This window comes from Lacerta agilis, chromosome 1 (assembly GCF_009819535.1).
Source record: "Lacerta agilis isolate rLacAgi1 chromosome 1, rLacAgi1.pri, whole genome shotgun sequence".
NCBI classification, from domain to species: Eukaryota; Metazoa; Chordata; class Lepidosauria; order Squamata; family Lacertidae; genus Lacerta; species Lacerta agilis.
In genome coordinates this window covers 71165134-71187125 of record NC_046312.1, presented here as the reverse complement: position 1 = coordinate 71187125, position 21992 = coordinate 71165134, and the positions used below count along the sequence as shown (strand labels likewise).

General features: G+C 43.1%; 1 protein-coding gene across 1 annotated transcript in view; it reads right to left on the bottom strand.

The window, feature by feature from the left end:
- Positions 1 to 13163, bottom strand: part of OSBPL5 (oxysterol binding protein like 5) — a 162632-nt gene extending 149469 nt beyond the window's left edge. Inside the window, exon 1 of the mRNA XM_033154204.1 lies at positions 13134 to 13163. Coding sequence (XP_033010095.1) covers positions 13134 to 13148 — 15 coding nt within the window. The 5' untranslated portion in view covers positions 13149 to 13163. The remainder of the gene's footprint in view (positions 1 to 13133) is intronic.
- Between the last annotated feature and the right edge of the window lie 8829 nt (positions 13164 to 21992).

Here is a 21992-nt window from a genome sequence, read left to right as displayed (position 1 = left end):
CAGCCAGCCATATAAAATTATTAAGAAGAAAGCCTAGCAATCCCCTAGCAAACTCTCCACCACCTGCACTAAGACTGACGCTTAATATGTGTGTGTGTGTGTGTGTATACAGCTCCTTAATCAGTTGACTGGTCAATCACTGTCCAAATAGCCGTCAATCATTCAAATCATTCATTTTTAAGTCTGCAAATTACAAAACAAAAAAAACAAAAAAAACATTCACAATACTTGGCAATACTGTGACATCATTAGATTTTGGGAAGACTCCAGTATTCATTCGAAGAAGCTTTACAGACTCCTGCTCCTTGCAGTATGTACTCATGGACAGCATGAGAGACCTGACTTCAGCACACCTGCGGCCTGTGTTATGGTCGTGATGACAGCATGTGTGTGTCTGCTTCATGCCTTCTCCTGAGCCCTGTTGCTCCTCTTCTGATGAGCCAGCAGTTACTGCACATAGCCTGCAGACAGGAGCTACTAGCAAGGCACCCCCAAGTGCCAGCTTGCTGGCTAGGACCTCCAATGGCACATGCAAAAGTTACAAGTAAATGTCACCCCAACAATCCACAAGGCACAAGAGCCTGTTTGAGCTTCCTGTTTGCACTCATTCAGATTCTTCTACACTAAACATGTCTGTTTCAACAGGGCAACTTTCTACTGGATGCCAGGATTGGACAACCACCCTGCCATCTGTTCTGAACAGAGGAGAGATGCAAAATGCTTCTCTCTGAGTGAGCAAGGTGTTAGTTGATGTAGCTGCCTTTTGGCCCATTGATGTGGCAGCTGATGGGAGAGCATACCCACATATTTTGGTGGTTCTGTCTCTTCCTCCTACTCCTTCAGTGTACTTTCTACTCCTTTTGTCTTATGCCACACCCCCATGGCAGCCATTTTATTGCTGGCGCCCACAGCACTTTCTCAAAATTCTAAGAGAGCCCATTGATTTAAAATGGTTGGTGACCCCCTCCAAGATTTTGGGCCCTGTGGCTTAATTTGGGAGAGTAGGTCTTCAAGGAGTGCCTCTTTGTCAATGTGGAATGTGCACATCTTTGACCCCAGCAGCTCTAGGAAACAAATGATCCTCATTCCTCCCAATGATAGCAGTAGGCCTCTGAGAAGGTGCAGCTGAAAAAGTAATCTGACATTTACACAACAGCATTCTTAACTTCTTGAACTGTGTAACTCTAAAAACAAATTAACAAAGAACAAAGAAGCACTTTTTACAGCAGAAAAGTGGCCAATCCGGTGTTGCCACAGAGCAAGATTAGCAAAGCCACTGTAGTCCATAAATTACTTAGATACAGGAAATGGCAGTGCCGGTACCAGACTGGCGCATTAAAAGAGTGTTGCACTAATGATAAATGCAAGGCAGACCTTTTGGTCATTTAGGAAGCCACAGCCATCGGCATACGTGCATCATGTTTGTCATACTAATTCTTGTAGATCAGTTTGGGGAAACCATACAATCCACTGAAACCACTATGACATGCACACTTCCCAAGCCAAATAATAATGTAACAATAGATCAGCTGAGCACTCCACTTCAACACTCCATTTAGGTTGCAATTCTTTTAATCAGGCAACCAAAGGTGGAGATTTTCTGTCCATTAATATATAATGCTTAGCTTGCTAATGGAACAAGATCGATAGTGTGGACACCAAGTGAATATATTGATAGCTTCACTCTAGCTATCAATTAATTTGAAGAAATCTCTTTAAACAATCTCTGATTGAAAAGAGTTCAAAGCCAAATGTCTGCATGGCAGAAGTAGTTAAAATAGCTCCATGCCTCAATAGCTCCCATTTCTATGGATTAGTCTGTTGCTACAGGAGCTGTACATGGATACTGAAAATTATATTTTATGCTCAATACGTACCACTGCAAGGCAACACTTGCTATGGAAGATCAGCAATGCAATTTCGACTGCTTTATCTATTGACAGTATTTACATTGACATTTAAATTTCAATTTCAATGAATATTTTCAACTCCAAAGTGGGGAACAATAGAACATGGCAATAAAGATTAAATACAGTGGGGAGTGGGGGAGAATGCAACAATATACAAAAATTACAAAATCATAAAAACAGAAAAGAACGGGGGGGGGGGTATAAAAACAGGCTCAACAAGCAACAATTTTGTCATAAGGCAAACAAGGCAAAACTACAATGAGGACAAGAATCTAAAATTTCCAATACTACCAAATACACAGGACATTCAACAAACTGCATAACCCATGGTATTTATTAAATAGTGGGTAGGACATAGCGGACAACACAGTGATTCTCCAAGCAGCTTTGTTTATTCTCAGGCTGGAACAGAACTGAGCTGAAGGGCTCAGCAGCCTGTTTATATAGAACTCAGCTACAAGCAACAGTAACAACTTTCTGTAGTTACCCAACCCAATAATGTCACTTTCAATCCCTCATTTGCATGTGTGGACCTGAGTGAGAACTGCAGCAGAATGAACTATATACACATACCCCTAGTGGCCTAGGGTGAGAACTTCAACAGTATTAGCAATATATCCCACCCCCCTCTGTCTTTCATACAAAGAGGGCCCCCACCTCTATCAATGGACCCTCCCTCTGCAGCTCCAGTGCAACTACACACCATCCAGCCTCTCACCCCGAGTGGTATGAATTGCTGCCCAGAAGCACCCACAGAACAAACCTGACACCCCCACAGTAGCAACAGAGCAAAAAACAAGCAAACACAAAAGAAAAAGAGCCATTGTTTTCAACTGCATCAAATTTATTCTATAAAACAAGGGTTTTATAGATCTTCCAGGCTAGATCTTGGCATGGGCCAGCATTGATAGGGGAGTGGGGCTGACCCTCATGTCAGTCTGGCAAGTGGCTGATCTCGCCCACCTGTTGAAGTTTGCCCCACAGAGGAGTTATTTTTATTTATTACATTTGTATAGCACCTTTCTTCCAAAGATCACAGGGCAGTTCACAACACAAAAATAGCCTACAGAATGAGAACATAATGGAACTAAAACCAAAACGAACCAATAACTGCCCTCCCACAAACACATTTAAAAAGTCATAGAATGTTAACCAGCCCAAGGCCTGGTTGAAGAGAAATGTTTTTGCCTAAAAATATGTAATGAAGGCACCAAGAGGTGAGCCTCTCTGCAGAAAGCATTCCACAAACAGGGAGCCATTGCAGAAAATGCCCTTTTCTGCCATTCTCTGCCTTTTCAGAGCATCGGAGGAATTTATTTGTTTAAAAGTATTTATATAATGCTTAATATATATAAAAAAATCTCTATGCAGTGTTCAAAAATCTATAAGTGGTACTGATAATTTTTTGAATTTTTCTGTAGAGGGCAAAGGCTTTACCAAAATGAACGAGGGGCAGGGTTTCTAGTAAGATAAAGTAAACATTCAGAACCTACCTATAGTTTGTAGCTAAACTTTGAGCTAAGTATTTTTGGTCACAGAATATTCCGATATAGAGGGCATCTAGAGTGCAACCCTCAGAAGTACTGCTATGTATCATTTCCTCATCCTTTTAGAAAAAGAAGAAAACCCCAGATGATTAGATCGTGAGTTGTTTCAAGACTTGTGTTCCCTCCGGTGGAAAAGATGCTATCTAAATCTTGGAGGATGAAGTGTCAAGCATGTTGACATTCAGATACATTCCCTGACATTGACGGCTTGGGTTCCCTGAGCAGCATAATTAAATTCACAGCGCTATCACAATGCTGGCTTTTGAAAGGCATCCCAAGCCACTTCTACCCCAGACTGTTTACCTGGAAAGAAAGATGAAATGTTTGCATGAATACCCACCTCCCTGGTGCAAACCTGAAGCGTGGCTTCTGCACATGCATTATGGATCCAGGAGCAGATTTATATCCCACACATCCTCCACCCCATAATTTTAATGAAACTGAGTGTTTACTATTGCATCTTCACTCAGGATAAGTGTACCCAGACTTTGTCTAGGGACAAAAAGAGCAAGGCTCAGTTCCAATATTCCAGGAAGAGAGATGAACCATCACTACCCCAGCGCAAAATCTGTCATGTTCTAGACTTGCCCAGCTTAGAAAAGGAGAGAAGAACACACAGTTCACACACACACACACACACACACACACACACACACACACACACCTGTGACAATACCACCATTACATCCTCCCATCCCACATACAACACACAATTTGCCATATATAATGAGGCCACAGCAACATCTACTGTGTGTGCCACTGCAGCACAAACCAGAAGACACTAAGAGCAAAGAGCCATGGGCATCCCTGCACACACAAGTTCAGTTCCTGGAATATCACACACTGCTGTTTTCATCCAGCCTAATTTTATTCCTCTATGGCAGAGGGAGCAAACTTCAGACTCTCTCTATTGAATCCTCAGGATTTTTCCAAGGCCATGCCCCACCCTAGCCACACATCTGTTAGAGAGAAAGGTTTGGGAGAGCAATCCTTACTCTCTCGTAGCAGACTTAAGCACAACAGTGATTGCTTCAAGCACATTAAAATGCGGTTAGATTTCTACCTGCCTTCTTCCACCTTTAAACAAACGTTCACCACCAAAATACTTAGGGTAGAATTAATCACAGACACTTAGCTTTGCAAATAAATGAATATTTTACTCACAGTTTCCAGAAGTTGCGGCAAGCAAGTCTCCAACCATTGGCAGTAAAGTGAAGAAGTTTAAGTCATTTGGAAAAGCATTCCAAATGACTTAAAAAAGGAAAGAACTTTGTTTCCTTACAAAAAGGATCGTGCAATCTTTGGGTTAGCAACGATGCAGACTATAAAATCTCCTTTTGCATATATTCAGTTCACTTGGTTTTATTTGCAGCTGGGAGCCATTATCTGCATGGCTCCTTGTTTGTTCCAGGAAGCACAAAAAGCAAAAAAAATTAAAAAGAAGAAGGGGTTTGTAGGTGGGGTGGAGATAAAAGTCTGCTAAGGAGCAACATGAGCTCAGGACTTAAGTTAAACCTTTCATGCACGCAAGTAGGAGTCAGTAACTATATATTACAAGAGCATTGTCTTCCCAAGCCACTCCATAGCTGTTTTGCACCAACCTTTAGTGTTTTTGCATGGACGGAATGTGTTCTTGCTCTATGATAATGCCTTTTGGTTGCCTGGCTGGAGAACAAAGCAGCACGTGTGTGAGGTGTGTATGTAGAAACTAGCCTACTTTACAAAAGTAAAAATTACATCCATTGCTCCACTCACTTTTTGTCTCTGGCCTTCTTTTCTTCCCACACAGATATTGAAAATAGCACCTGCCCAATCTGAACATGTAGAAAATTTCTGTAGAAAAATCGACAGTGGCCATGGGAGTAGGTGTCGCTGCAGGAGCAGTATCAAAGTATATTGAAATAAGGGTGCTCCTGATTTATTTTGGCCTGATATAGTGGCGCAGATACAAACCTCCAATAAGTAGCACTAGACCCTTCAGTTATAGTTGTGCTGCAATGGTGCACCAGGCTGCAGCAGAATGAACAGTTGCAGCAGCATTAAGACAGCTACACACAGGTGTCAAACTCCCACCAGGCCCAAGATCTCAATGGGCCGGCCTTTAACAGCTACAGGTTTGCTAATATCAGGGGTGATGTCTACCACCTGAGGAACTCTATTAATGCGGTTAAGCTGTTTGTAAATATGGAGAGTCCCAAGGCCTTAAATCTGTCAGCTCTGAATACATTGATGGACAGATGATGGAAGTTATGTGAATAGCAACATCATGGCTTTAGATAAATTAAATATCAGGGGTGGGGTGGGTGTCCTTAGCATGTGGTGAGGGAAGGTTTAAACCATCACTTCTCAGTTACAATGCCCTACCTCTCCTGGTAACAGGTTATGTTAGGGGAAAGTTTCAATTTGTGCCAATGGGAGCTCTGCTCCTAATGTAAAATGTCAAGCGAGTTGGGGGACTTTCATAATAATAATAATTTATTTATACCCCGCCCATCTGGCTGGGTTTCCTTTCCCCAGCCACTATGGGAGGCTTCCAACAGAATGTTAAAATGCAATAGTCTATTAAACATTAAAAACTTTAAAACATTAAAAACATTTAAAAAAGTCTATTAAACATTAAAAACAGGGCTGCCTTCAGATGTCTTCTAAAAGTCAGGTAGTTGTTTATTTCCTTGACATCTGATGGGAGGGCGTTCCACAGGGCAGGCGCCACTACCAAGAAGGCCCTCAGCCTGGTTCCCTTTAGCCTCGCTTCTCGCAGGGAGGGAACTGCCAGAAGGTACTCGGAGCTGGACTTCTGTCCGTGCTGAACGATAGGGGTGCAGACGCTCCTTCACCAGTATTGTAGCTGGGGAGGAAGGCATAAAGTTTCCCTCAGGTCTACGTTTCACCAAAATGATTGCTATATAGCATCATTCATGTTACCTGACTTTTGTGGAACTGACTTAATGGAAACAAAATAGATAATTCTTTCCAGTAGCACCTTATAGACCAACTGAGTTTGTTCTTGGTATGAGCTTTCGTGTGCATGCACACTTCTTCAGATACACTGAAACAGAATGGAAACTGCTCTCAGTTCATGCCATAATAATAAAGATTGGCGGTGGCAGTCTAAGGCCATATCACCTCAGTGAAAAGCCTTTGGGGGTGGGATGGTGGTGCATGCTGGGAGTGAGTGGAGCCAGTTATTATTATAATCGCCTTTCCCACATAATCACCCTCTCACACAGGCACAAACCACACAATTATCCACACATACAGATGCACACTCAATACACACACCCTTAACACACAAAGACAGAGCTTCCTTATTTTCTTCTTCTTCCAACCAAGTACTTCAAAGCCAGGCTGTTTCCACAGCCTTAGAAAACATTTTATTTAAACCGTCTAAGCGAGAGTTAAATTACATGGGAATGGCAGACTGTCATTGTTGAAGTGGAGTCACTGCTGCGTGTTTTGCAAATTTACAGGTTGGAACCTTGGTAAGGAAATAGCTTTGCTTTGTATTATAAAGGATGAGAAATCACCCAAACATAATCATATACAGAAATGTATGTAAAATACAGTGTGTTTAACAGAGAACAATATCACAATTTTTTAAAGAGTAAAATAACATGGAAAAGTAGTGGGGTGTGTGTGTGTGTGTGTTTTACACAGTCACAATTCTGCTCTCCATTCAAAAAGGAAATGAAATAAAAAGGAAAGTACCGGTAGTAGTTCCTCTTATTCTGATCCTATGTGCTCCTAAGGCTAAGAGAAAGTGGCTGGCCCAGACCACCCAGTATGGATTGAATCCCACTGTCCCAGTTCCAAGACCACCACTCTAGCCCCGCAGGACACGGACTCTCAGACAGGATAGATTAATGTTGTGGTGAGTGTCACCCCTCCATTTCATGCCAGTACTATTTTGTAACAATTTTTAAATGCTTTTAATTAGAGAAAGAAGATCCTCTTTTAGGTGGCAGTTTCCATCCCTGATAACCAACAGCTGACAATAGCACACATTTTGCTTTTGTTAACTTGTTTTATCTACTGGATAAAATTTTTCATATGCTCAAGCTTTTTCTCAGTAACCACCCAGAGCATTTGATTAACCATTTATGAAAGCACTGCTTAATAATATATTGCTACCTAGGTAAATTATCATTAGTAGAATTTTAATGCACATTATGATTCAAAAGCACCACAAAAGCACCACTTTGTGTCTTTCCTTAATTCCCAGGATTCATCATTTATATTTTCTGCAGAGCAACTTTTTCACCCTGAGTCATCCAGGCAGTATATTTAGCCTAGATTTCAGTTGGACTCAATAGCACATTGGCTGCTTATTATTTTCCCTCCTCTTACCCAATTTGATCATGAACAGTGTTACACTTAACACAGAATTAGACTTTCTGCAGCCATCATTAACAGACATATGCAGCAGTAAGTTATATATAAGCTCTCCCCTAGTTCCAGAAACCTTCAATCACAAAGTTCACAATGAAGTAGCAGCAGCAGCCCTACTAATTTTGGCACCCAGTGAGGACAAAAACCACACTGGAAATATAAAGAGGTGGAGCATTATTGTGCATCGTTGTAACTAATTTATATTAGAGTTGACAATAACACACTAAGTGCCACCCTTTCTGTGTTTATATTTGCCATGCAATAGAGGCTAGCATGCCAGCAGTGGCATTGTGAGAACCACGCCAAAGCCTTGCAGTCAGTTGCCCCATCAATCTCATAGGGCCAGTACCCAAGGTATGCCATCTGTTTTTCTTATATTAGCAGAGTTGTAGGCACCTTGAATGACAGGTCCAGCTCAGGCTCTCACCTGGGTGACATTCTGAGATGGGATAGGGCCACAGTGGCACAGCATTAGATCTGCATGTCGAAGACCCTTAGCTCAATCTAGGGATCAACAAAACTGTCCACATTGGATTCTCAGATTTCTAATCTTAAATTCAGTCTGCCCCATTTGTACATTGGTTTGTATCGTACTTAAAAAAAAAAAAATCCACACAAAAAAATTGTACTCATTTGTGTGTGCGTTTCTCCTAATATATACTTTCCCCCAATATACACATTTTTGCAAGCAATTTCTCTTAATTTTAATGCAATTTGAATCCCCCCTGTAATATATATAATGTTTGTGCACACTTTCCTCCTAGCGTGTGATTTTCGGATTCATTTTTAGTGGTTGGAGAACTGAACCGCAACATTAAAGGAACTGCATCTTTCTATTGACAGATTGGTTTGGGAAGTGAAAACTGGCTAAGCATAATTGAGGGATATATTTTCAGGACCCACTCTAGTTGCAATTGTGATTCATTTTAAACTGTTTTTAGTGCCCAGTTTCAAGTTGCTGTAGCCAGCCCTGGGACCTTCTGGGGAAGGGTGGGTTATTAATCTAATCTAATCTAATCTAAAACCAACAACAACACAATTTTCTCTTTCCCTTAGGTTTTTATGTGTGTTGGAAGCTACTCAAAATAGCTGAGATGGGTGGGGTATAATAATAATAATAATAATAATAATAATAATTATTATTATTATTATTATTATTATTATTATTATTTCATAGCTTAGTTCTTGGCATTTCTGGGTAGGACAGGAACAGACACCTGTTTGAAGCCCTGGAGAGAGCCACTCACAGACAGTGTAAATAATAATGAGCTAGATGGACCAATCCCGTCCAAAGACAAGAAAGCAGTTGTTTTATTGTTATTCCAAATTGATGGAGTAGCCTCTTGTGTGTCTGTGTGTCACTGAGTATACACAAACTTCCTTCCCTTGATTTTAACATCGCCTAATGTATTCCCATCACACCTCTGGAACAGAGTATTGACAGTCCATGCCCTGCATTACAGCCCCACAATGTGCTCATACATATTCACAGCACACTGCCTCACAGTGTTATCCTTGCATGCATATGCATGGGCTGATGTTTTTTCTTCAGATCTGATCAATGAAACTAATTGCAGAGTCCAAATTGCTATAAAACAAGGATAACTCATAATTGTCAGTTATGTGGTTACATGTCTTCCTTACTGTTTTATGTCTCTCGCTTCTTTTTGAATGATGAAATAATGTAACGCTCAGTATTCTGAACAGTCCTGTTACGAAAAACTAATTTGGCTAAAGAGACAAAGCTGTTTCACAGTGATATACATTGGCCACTCCAACCGCTCTTCATAATCACAGGAGTCTGCTGAGTTTTGAAAGCCAGAAACAGGGAAGGACACCAAACCCTGTCTTCCCTAAAAAGGGAAGTCTAGTGATAAGAAATGAACAGTATACACAGATGATGCAGGTGAAAATGTAGATTCCTATCCCACTTCTGCAACACTTATCAGACCCCACTGGAGAAGCAGCCACCATCCTGGACATGGGACCTCCCAACAGAAACCTGGATGGGGCAGGGAAGTGGCAAGTTTTAGGGCTGTGAAGGTGAAGCCAACCTTGCTACTGCCCTACTCCCTCCACACACACCTTTGCTCCTGGCCTATTGCATGGGCCAGGTGTATCTTTTAATATAAGAGAGGCTAGATAAGAAAGGTTAGGTGAGCAGGCACCAGGGACACAGTGGATTCAGCGGTGGACCCATAGTTATGATATTGATTTGAGATTCCTGCACTGCACAGGGTTGGACTAGAGGACCCCCAGGAACCCTACCAATTCTACCATTCTTTGATTTTGTGCTGCCCCATGAAATACACATGACCCCTTCGTTAGTGTTTCTTCAGCTGACTCTCAATTATTTTTTTAAAATCCACCTGCATTTTATTTTTTTAGCGACCGCTGCATCTTATTGACATCTTTACTGCTCGTTTTAATAAGGTGGAACTAGATTTTTCACATAGTTAATTTGTTGCATTTTATATGGCTGTCATGTGAGGATGCTGGTCCTGAAAGGTGGGATGGAAATATTTTTTTATAAACAAATGCATTTTGCTGTGAGTGGGCATCTCATATTTGCAGTGCTATTTTTCTAGAAAAGGGGGTGCCACCTTTGTTCTCTTGGAATAGCAATGGCACCTACCTGAGAGAGTTCGGGCAAGTTCAGGAAGAAAAAAGCCCTGCTCCTTAGAATCATTGATTGCACAAGACTGGAGCCAAAAATATCAGGCTCTTATCGGGGGGGGGGGGGGGATAGGAACACAATCTTGCTCCAGTCTTGTGCAATCAATGGTTCTAATCCTGGAGCAAGATCACTGCGCTATTGGTCGCCATATTAAACGACATTTGGCTAGCAGTGCGTGCTCCTGCTTTGCAAGACATTTCAATGTGGGAAAGAATAGCCACTACAAGAATTAGGGGCAGGGGGAACTAAACCAAAAAGTTAGCGCATTGATTGATGCAACATGAAGTGGTAATCATGGATTGTGTGTCATTCATCACTAATTTGATGCTACAGCTTGTCTCTCTGGTCGAAACTATGCCTCCTGACCCGTTGGACAGCCCCTGAGACTCATTGAGCTTCTAGTGATGAAGGTGGCACTTACAGTGGGCTATGGAAAATGTGGATTTTAGGGTATCATGACCAGTTTGGTCATCCTGGGCACTGAGCCTTTGAGGCACTGCAGCAGGTGTTGCAGCTATGACACCCAATGGAACAAGAGAGGCGGGAAGTGCCTGGCGGATTTTGGCATTGCACAGGGCACCACTGAAATTTGAAAGCACCAAGGTCCATCACTGGTTATGGGGGCCCGGAAACTCTTGCTTGCTGGGCCTACAGCATCTACTTCCCAGGACATTGTCACTACAAGTAGGAAGGTTGGGGAAGCTTGGGAGCAGGACACTTTCCGCAGAGGTGTCATCCCCAACTCAGTTGGGACAGACCTACACATGGCTCAGAAAGGACTGGAGTGGCACCACACGAAGGCATGAGAGGAAATATGTAGACTGTGTCCTTCACGGAGCTGCCAAGATGAATGTACTGTTTGTAGAGCTACTTTGAGGTATTTTGGGCTAGGGAGAGCATGATATAAATGATATGAATAAAATGGCGGTATCAAAGAACGTGGCAACTGAGATGGAGGTTTTTATTTAAAAAATAATAATATCCAAGCTTCACTGGAATGGGGATATCAACAGTTTGATGACTCTTGATGGCTCCTGTATCATGGCTATTTTTGCCACTGCCATTCAAAAATGTACAGTGCTCATTTTTGCAGTGTCTTTGAAAGAGGCATTCCTCAGGCAACAGTGGTGAAGATAATCAAAGACATAAACTGTGGCCCAGAATTTCCAAATGCATATAATGATTAAAACAGAGGCAGGCTAACAGCCATGGAAAGGCCAGAAGCAGAAGGCTGTGGATAGGGTGGCTGGCTGCTGAAGAGGACGGGGCTTCTGCAGTGTTTGTAGTTGTGTGCTATTAAAGGTGCAGAAGCCCTCTCCTCTTTTGGACCTAGCCACCCTCTCTGGAGATGAGATTAGAGCCCAAAGGCCATGAGTCCCTCCTTATGGAAAACATCTAGACAGAGAGACCTGGAGCCTACTCAGCTCCAGACAACGAGAGTCACAGAATGGGAGAAAACCAACTCATTCTATTGGGCAACAGACAACCAAAATGAGCCAACTAGTGTCTTCACAAGTATAATATACAAAGAAACTCCCAGTCTCCTGGAATACACAAAATAGGGTTGCAATGTGCACCTCAGAAGCCTGGGAGTGCCCTGGTGAGCAAAAAACCCCCCACCCAGAACAGTCCACAGTGATTCACCACATAGGTGCCCATTGCTAAACGAAGGATGCTTGTCTCTCAGATACACACTCCCCCATTTTCAAAGACTATATTCACTTGGAAAAGACCCCCCCCCCTCCACCACATCAGGAGATAAAATATAAATGTTTCAAAAAGCTACTCCAAAGTCGCAGCCTCTCACATGGTTAGTTTTAGCAGTGGAAGGAGGAGCGCTTGCTCCAAACTTAAAATATTCAACAGCACTTCCGAGAAGCAGGCAGGTCCTCAGGTTCAACTGCAGGTTTTGTTAGACAGCTGCTGCAGTCTGAAAAAAGCTGCATTCCTTCAAGCTTCTCCAGAGTTGCTTTTTTTGAGGGGGGGGTAATATATATGGGGGTGACCCATCAATCTCCTAGGTAGCAATACTTTTTGATGTCACTTCTGTAAGACTTCACGAGGAGAACTGTTTGCAAGTAATTTAGGTGCAATGCAGTATCCTGTCCCTTTAAGCACAGCACACTTCCCCAGCTGGTAAAAGTAAATCTCTGTCTCTCCTCCTCCCTTTCTTTACATCTGGAAATCTAATCCTTGCTATACAACTGATAGCAAAAGCACCCCCAGCCAAAAGCCCCCTCCAACTTCAAAAGAAGTTATCCCCCAAATGAATTCAAATTAAGCATCAGGGTTTCCTCCCTGCCTCCCTATAACGTTGGGGTTCCAGGGGAGGGACGGAGGAAAAGGCTACAAAATTCTTAAAAACTGGCATCTTGCAGATAAGCCTTCAGATCAGAAAGGATCTTGCAGCAAAGGAATTCACCAGAGGAAGAGCCAAATGCCACCATTCAAACTCATCCAATTGCAGTAGCAATCCGATCTCAGTGACAACCGGGAACACCTTCGCACAGCTAAGCAGCGATTGCTGAAGCTGCATGTTTAATTGAGGGTTTTGGCAAATCATCCTTAGATAGCATGGCATGCAGAGAGATATTCTCTTAATATACTCACTGTGCAGCAAGGCATGAGTGCTGCGTTGGTCTCCAAGCAATCCTTTCACAGCCTTAGGCAGAGTAACCTGCTTTTCCTTCCCATCTCAGGCAATCCAGCATTACTGGAAAGCTGCCAGAGAAGAACTGATTCATCAGCCAATAAAATTGTCCAAAGCTGCCATTCCACAGGAGACCGTGCCTCTCTCCTGCTCTGGCTGCGGACGTAGGCATTAGCCAATAAGGAAAACCAGCACCAGAAAGTGCAAGAAGGAGCACTGCATGCTGCCTGGGTACCCTGCAAAGGTGTGAATTTGCACCTCTGCTGCATCCACCTGTGGTCTCTTGCACGCAGCAGACCTGGGTGGAGAAATGTGAGCTCTATATGACTTTCCAGCATAGGGCAAGGTCTTAGCTTCTGGGGATGTGGAAAGTGAAAACAGGAAGTGTAGGTTCATCATGAAACAGTGTGAAGATCAGGAACAAAGATTTCACTCCAGGGGATGCTTGCATTGAGTTTAAAATGGAGGGCCTCCCAAATTGATGTGTGTTGCTAAAAGGGGCCACAGATGTGTGGAAACTGCTTTGAGGGTCTTTCTTACGTTCAAGTGGTATACAAATCTGATGAAATAAAGAACTACAATAGACAATCATGACAGCCTTCTCTGTTCAGGCAAAAAAAAAATTCACCCCAGAAACCCCAATGAACAAGGTTGGCCCAAGTCATTTTGGCACTTGGGGTGACCCACAAAATGGCACCCACCTCCCACCATAGCTCAGTCAGTAGAGTGGCATAGGCAAACTCCAGAAGGCAGTCCCTGTCAGGGATGATGGGAATTGTAATCCCAAACATCTGGAGGGACGGAGTTTGCCTATGCCTGCAGTAGAGCATGAGACTTTTAATCTCAGGGTCATGGGTTCAAGCCTGTCAGGTTTTCTGGGCATCTTAGAGTTAATGATGCAAGAGGCGTTCTGATCCTGGGAGTCTAGCCTTGCCCACTGTAATACGGGCACTTTTCCTTTGTCTAGAAAAGGGGAGGTTTGGTTTCACTTTCCCCTTCGCCTCACTCTGTGTTCAGTGTACCGTTACTGCTGAATGTGAGTTTATTAGTTTGCTGCAAGCATGCAGCTCAAGTCTGTAGGATTTGTGTGTGTGCTACTAAATAAAGCCTAGTTTAGTTTAGTAGCACTGGCGTCTGTCAAGTTATTTCAGACACCACGGAGAAGCAGACCTAAAAGCCATCCCGACGCTGCGATTCACTCTGCTGGACTGGAGAACGCTCAGGGCGCAGCGAGAAGTGTGCCTGGGCGCCATTGATGTCGGAGACGATCGTAAAGGTGATTGATTGCAGTGCCGGCCAGCAGCACTACTTGGGTCAAAGGTTTTATGACCCAATATCACTAATACTAGAACAAAGCCCATGTTGAGTTGAGTGAAGATCTCCATCGGAAACAAGTGAGGAATTCAATTCAGTTCAACGCTACTCCTTGAAGTGGGAATCAAAGGCTGTGGTGGTGGGGCAGGGAAGCGGCCCTCTCTGAATAATGCTGGGACAGTGCAGATCCCAGAAGACTCCAGAAGGCAGTCCCTGCCATTTCCTCCCTAGAAGTGGCAGGAGATGAGCAGTGCCTCCTGTTTGCTGAGAGGAGACAGATCCAGCCTCTGAGTGTGCCACAGCTGTTGCTGACACCGCGGCAGCTGCAGTAGTTGATGCATTCCTTGGCGGCTGGATCTGCTGCCCCATAGATCCTGCTACCTAAGGCAGTCACCTCACTTTGTCTTATGGGTGGGCTGGCCCTGGCAAAGGGTTATGGGAGCACAGTATCAGATTGCATGAGGAAATAGCTATATTGGGCTGGATTCAACGAATTAGTCCTGTCAGCAGAAGCCCACAGAAGAACTTCCAGTAGTGCAATAGGGCTTTCCTCCCTCTTCTCTTCTTGTGCCCCCCAACCCCCTAAATTGGCTCTGGGGGGTCAGGAGAACTCCCAGAAAGTGCACTGGGGGAAGGAGAGGGGCAATCATTCTACCAGGCAAGCAAAAATGCTTGTGCAATCTGCCAAGCGCTATGTAGAATTCTTCCCAGTGGAAGCTACATGCAAAATGTAATCTCGCACTGCTGCTAGACAGGCATTCACATGCTTCCTTATATTCCCCATAGCTCTAGTTAACTACCAGCAACCAGGATCATCCATTTGGAACTAGGGATAAAGGCTTCCAAGGCAAACAATGCGATTCTCCAAGACAGGCTCAAGTCACAGAGGTGTTGATTACAAAACGGAAATGCCGTTGCAATCTGTGGCATCCCTTTCCCTCCTTTTGAATGAAGCTGTGATACCTTTCTCATCTTTATTCTCATTTACAAGCCCTGCACTCCTACTGGGCAATGGGATTCAGAGCTGTTAGCTCATTGCTTGACTGCTGGAATCTAGGCTTTATCATTTGCACACTGAAATGGCTATTTAGGATGGACGCTACACATGCCACTTGCATGCTTTTGAGCTTCTCTCCTGCTGATGAGGTGAAAGGCAGAAAGGAAGTTTTAAATTTGCCTGTTTACAATTTTTTTTTAATGTGTCGATGATATTGCAGCAGCATGCTTTTTAGAACGGCACTTCAACTTTCCTGTGGTTTTCGTGTCACCTGTGAACAGATGCATGCCATCTGAGGTGCATATCTAGCCTTGTACCCATTTCTTCCATATGCAGATTCAGGAATGGATCCATGCACTGCTTATTCTCTCTTCTGCGCATGCGTATATGCGTGTGTGCTTGCATGTACAGGTGAGGGAGCAAGGTGGTAAACACAGGAAATATTAAGTCGGCTTCCTAAAGATAAGGATTCCTTTCACCTTGCCTGCCTCTGGTGAAGAGCTGTTCGACAGTGGAATTTGCTGCCAAGGAGTGTGGTGGAGTCTCCTTCTTTGGAGGTCTTTAAGTGGAGGCTTGACAGTCATCTGTCAGGAATGCTTTGATGGTGTTTCCTGCTTGGCAGGGGGTTGGACTGGATGGCCCTTTTGGTCTCTTCCAACTCTATGATTCTATGATTCTAGGTGGATAAATCTAGAGGAAACAGTTCCACCCATGACAGGAATACACCTTTATCAGTTTCTTCTCCTTGCCTCCGCAGGGGCAGGTTGTTGCTCCGCAGAGGATACCAGACAGCGTGGACAGAATATCTTTGAACTTCCAGAGAAAAGGAGAGGCAGCCCCAAGGTGGAAAAGGAAGCTCCATCAGTAGCTGACAAGTCTCTACCCTTGCAAAGATGGTTACCTGCTGAAGACCCAATGGTTAGTCTGCCAGTCAGTTGTTTTACTGGGTCATGATGATTACAGTTTACAGAAACTGAATAAAACAACACATAAGAGGTGGATCAAACCCACCTTTGGCTGTTGGAACAATCCATTAACTGTGGCCAACAGTACCTAATAACATTTCAGTATGGGAGTTGGGGGAAGAGGAAGAAGAGGAAGCTGTAGGGCAGACAGGTGAGCTGACAGCAGAGGTGTCTGTTGGCTGTAGCAATGCTGAATCCTACATCCATGTATTACAGTGGGAGCTAACCAGATTTCTGCTCTTTGAAGCTGGCCTGGCTTTACTTGTGTTAGCATGGGTTATGGTTATGACAATCTGGGCCCAGAAGAGCATCTAACTATTCTAGGTAATTATATACACAGACCACTTCAGTGCTGTGTAGCAAGACAGCAGATGGGGGGAGGGGATGACAGCAGGGTAGACTGCTGCAGAAGTGGGACAGGAGTCCCTTGGGATGAAGAAGAACCAACTAGGAATACAGCGTTAGCACTGAGCAGGTGACCTGATCACTGCACCATCACAGACATAGTGCTATAACTACTTCTCTTTGAGTATCTACAGCTGGTACTTTTCATTAATATCATGCCTGGTGGCATTCTGACTCCTTTGATTTAGCTATGCATATTGGACATCTGGATTTGGTTTCAAATGGACCATGCAGTTCTAGTAGGGCTAAAGCAAAGGTGGGGAACCTGTGGCCCTACAGATGATGTTGGCCTCCAACTTCCATCAGCTCCCAGCCAAGATGGCCAATGGTCAGGAATGATGAGAGCTGTAGTCTAAAACCATCTGAAGGTCCACCAATTCCTATGCCCAGTGACAGGGTGCAAATAAGCAGCAGCAAATGAAACAACTAAAGACATCTATTCAGCAATCAAAATACATGCAAATAAACCATATAGCTGCTTGATTTGTAAAACGGTGTCACAAATGGGCCTTTCATCTTCTTCTTAAAGCAGCTTGCAAGAACACGCATCACTCCATAGAATAACATGTGGGTGTTTGTATGTTTCCTCTCTCTCTCTCTCTCTCTCTCTCTCTCTCACACACACACACACACACACACACACACCACTGAGGGCACAGATTTTTTAAAGACTGTTTAAGGATTGAGATTTAAGTATTTGAAATTGCCCTAGAATGAGATTAAATTGCCATGGACCACAGAGGAAGAACATACACTGAAACATATTGTGTCAATGTTTTATTTAGTTACTTTTATGTCATTGAAAAGACAATCAGATAATTAAAATTAAGGACAGTATGCAGCAAACATCTGTACAATGAATGAAACACTGAACATTGTACATCATTTGAACACACAATTATAACAGCAACAGCCGATGCACAAAGAATACTCCCTTTTCAAAATCACGCCTCGCCTGGAAATAATAATAAAAAAACAACAACAGGGAGATTGGCAAGTGTCCAAAGAAGGGGGGGTGCATGGGGGATTTTGCTTGATGTGGGCATTACAGCAGGTTCCACTGTCCAAGAGACTAGTTGCTTTTTAAACTTAATGACAACTTCTCTCTTTGGCAGTGGTGAAAATGGCAAACAAGCAAGCTTCTTGCCTGCATTAACTGTTCTTTCCTTCCTTTGAATCCTGACCCATAGGTTTTTATTCCCAAGTTTTAAGGCAAAAAAGAGAGAGGATGATTTGAACACTCCAAGCAACATAATTTTGCACTCTGAGGTGTTTTTATAACTTCAAAGCGTAGATCAAAAGGAAATTATATAACAAGCAGACTAGTGAGAAACTATTCCTATTCAAGCCAGTTTTGATATGAACCCTGCTGGACTGTCTGCAGCCAGCAAAGGAGACAGACCAAGGCATTTTGGTGTCGGAACCCCCACCTGCAAAAAAATAACAACCCAACAGTGGCAAAAATAATAAGCCAAATAATTGACAAGTTAGCTGCCCTTTACTGCTGCCCCAGATGAGCTTCTACACTCTGACTAAGAGGAAGATCAGACCTGTCAGCAAAACAAATGCTTAGGGTGGGCCAGCATAATACATCCACAGACCATTGTGTTATGTTCCCGTTACAGGCAGGTAATCAAGTGCAAATGTTTAGGGCTAAGTTTTTACAGCATGAACTAAAACAGCACCCCCCCCTCTCTCACACACAGATGGCTTATGGAAATGATGTGCAGTCAGTTATAGTTCAGCAATTTTAGGCTCTGGACTTAATAGTCCTCTTTAGATGGTAATATGCTGAAAATGCGGCAATCCAACGCTTCTACTTTTGGGGGCCTCCCTGCTCGTTCTGCTGAGTCCTGAGCTCTAAAGTCCTGCCCTGATAGCCTCATTGATTGCAGCTAGTAATGAAGGCCAGACTGCCTCTGGCCAAACCCTATAAACCAGGCATAGGCAAACTCGGCCCTCCCGATGTTTTGGGACTACAACTCCCATCATCCCTAGCTAACAGGACCAGTGGCCACGGATGATGTGAGTTGTAGTCCCAAAACATTGGGAGGGCTGAGTTTGCCTATGCCTGCTATAAACTTATCACTGGGCACAATTGTCCCCTGATGAAGATACCTATCAGGAGCTAAATTATTTTAGTAGCATCCATCAACATCTTCATGAGGTAGGGAGAATGAGCTGCCAGGGATTAACTGAAAGGAAGTAAGGGAAAGAATCTAAGCCGGGTGTGAGGAAACCTGTTGCATTCCAGACATTGCTGAACTGCAGTTTATGATCCCTGGCAGGGGCTGATGGGAGCTTGTAATCCAGCAATATCTGGAGGGAAACACCACCTTTGATCGAGGCAAAGAGCATGCAGCTCCTACGCTCCCTCCCTATTTCCTTTGCCCAAGTCCTACACCCCCTTAATGAGTTGAGCCTTTGTGAAATTTAATTACCTCTGAACCCTGGGCCTATGATCCTGCAACTTTTAATTGATCTAATGTTTTCAACCACCACAAATTTTAGGCATGTAGGGCTGGATCCTGATTAGCAGAACTCTACCTGTAGGATATTCCGCTGAAGAAAGGGGAAAGATGACTTTTGACTGTTCTCATCCTTCTATAGCTCCTCTGTGTCCCCATCCCCAACTACACTGCAGGACTGGGAGAGACATTTCAGATCAGTGTGGAAGGTGTCACTGAAAAGTACAGGGGAAATATATTTGTAGAAAAACACTCCTTACTTCCTTCAGTGGGAGTCTGCACTGGATCTCAGTCCATTCTGTTCACAGGAAAGGGCAAGTCCAGATTCCCCTCATCATTCTTAAGAATGTTTGCATTTCCTTGAAAGGATGCCATTTATTTTAACAGGAAACAAGACATACATTCTGGTAACATTTCAGACACAGCAGTCATCTATGATAGACAGGCACTTTGTAAAAAAGAAAAAGAAAAAACCCGCAATAGGCCAGTTTTGGTCTGAGACCCCTTTTCGTAAGGAAAGTTCACAAGTGCAATTATTTGCATGCTAACTGTATTTATGTCAAGATGCACAAAGACTGCTAGCATCAATTATGGCATGATTAGAATCGTTGCTTATACTACATTAGACAAATCTTGTGCAAAACCTCTTCCTGGATTAATGGTCTACAGAGACAACAACAAGGGTTTATTGGCTCACCCCCAAAATGAAGCAGGATTTCATTTCTACTATGTAGAAGACCCCTGCATTGGAATGTGGCATGTATGAAACAGATTGATCTATATTTTAGTGGGGCCCCTCTTTCAACCTTTTAAAAATATGCATATATTTGGTCCAACCACCAACATCCAAATGTCATTCTACCTAAGGCATAGATATAAAAAGCCACCAATCATAGACTTTGGTAGGAGAAGAACTGTATTAGCAACCATTTGCCCATTTTTGAGCTATTGTTTTCCAGAAGATTTTGCCGCACAGGCAGAATTTTAAATAACCCAGAGCCATGGAGTGCAGCCTACTGTATACCCTTCAGCACCCTAATGCCCTCAAGCATATTGCCTGCTCTGAACAAGCTCAATGCAATTCAAAGGGTTTTTGCACCTAAGAAAGTTGAGGAGTGGAGCCCACAATGCTCCAATACTTTACAGATAGCTCTATAACACACTCAAGAGACAATACCAGTTGCTAATGCTGCCAGCGCATTGACTAAAAGAATAATGAACCACAACCCCTCCCACTTCCCACACCACAAGTCCTTCATTAAGAATACCTTCATAATTTCACCATCAGTGTACCAACACAATTAATTTAATGGAGAACCCTTCAATTTCCATTAATCGTATCCGTTACAACTACAGCAGCATAATACAAACAAACCAAAAGGTAGAGCAATTATATATCTTTGATACAACAACATTAAAAAATATATACCTCAGTTTTAACTGGCTAAAACATATTCTGCAGCTGAAAGAATCAGTAGATCTTTAGAACATTTACTTTTTATAGAAACAGAGCAAAGTCAATGGACCTTCCTGGGATCACTCTGCCATAGGAGTTCTTCAGTCTTCCACAAATGACACATTTAAGAACATTAAACCACAGAACAACTAAGAAGAGATACTGAACCTGAGTAAAACTCTATGGAAATAGAGGCAAGCGTTCATTCAGTAAATCAAATATTGCACTTTTAAATAAATCCTTATCACATACGAGAACATAAAAATTTCAACCTGGATAGGGTGGGTCCTCCATTCCTCCCCCCCCCCTTCCCACCGACAAAGACACATACTACAACACCAACACACAAAGAAAACAAGTTAAAGCTCAGATTGAGACATAGCCCTCCTCTTCCTTGAATGACACCACTAAAGGCCATCCCTCAAGACCAACTGAGGAGATAAGCTATCAAGTGATAACCGCAACGTTTGGATTAACTGCTAACTAGACAGCGGGCACTCAGTGAGTTCCCAGTGAGATGGGTTGTAACTACACGGAAAAGCAGCTGCCTGCCTCCTATCTACACACGTTGAAGACAGCACCACTACTCTCCTGAAACTGTTGTGAAACCTGAGGGCCTGTCAAGTGTTTATGTAGCCAGTGCGTACTTTAACAATCCTGCTTCCACAACACATTGATGGGCTTTGTATTTACATGATTAAAAGCTAGGCAAAAGATCTCCTATGTTCAACATTTGCTTTAAAATTAGCATATTCCATAAAACTAATTGGGGGAATACACATATTGAAGACTCACCATTATTATTATTATTTTTACGTGCTTGACGTCTTTTTATTCTACTGGCAGCTGCTGCCCCTTAATTTCTTCACCATTTTCCTTCACTTTGCCCTCACTGACCTCAGCCACCTTTCTTCTCACTCATGCTTAGATCGGTTTAGGGAGTCACATGTTTATGAGCATGTCAGAAGTAGAATCATGACATCAGACAATGACATCTTCAGCTCACCAGATTCATTGGCAGTGAGTGAAAATGGGGCTATGGACAGTGAGGTCAAGGAAAAGGAAGTTTCAGGGACAGACAAAGGCACAAATGGGTTCTGAAGAGCACCGTGAATATGCTTACAACTGATATTTAAAAGATTTTAGAAGTGGGAAGTACTAATGAATATGAAGCTAAACAAGTTTCAGCTACATCACAAAAGAAGGCTCCCTTC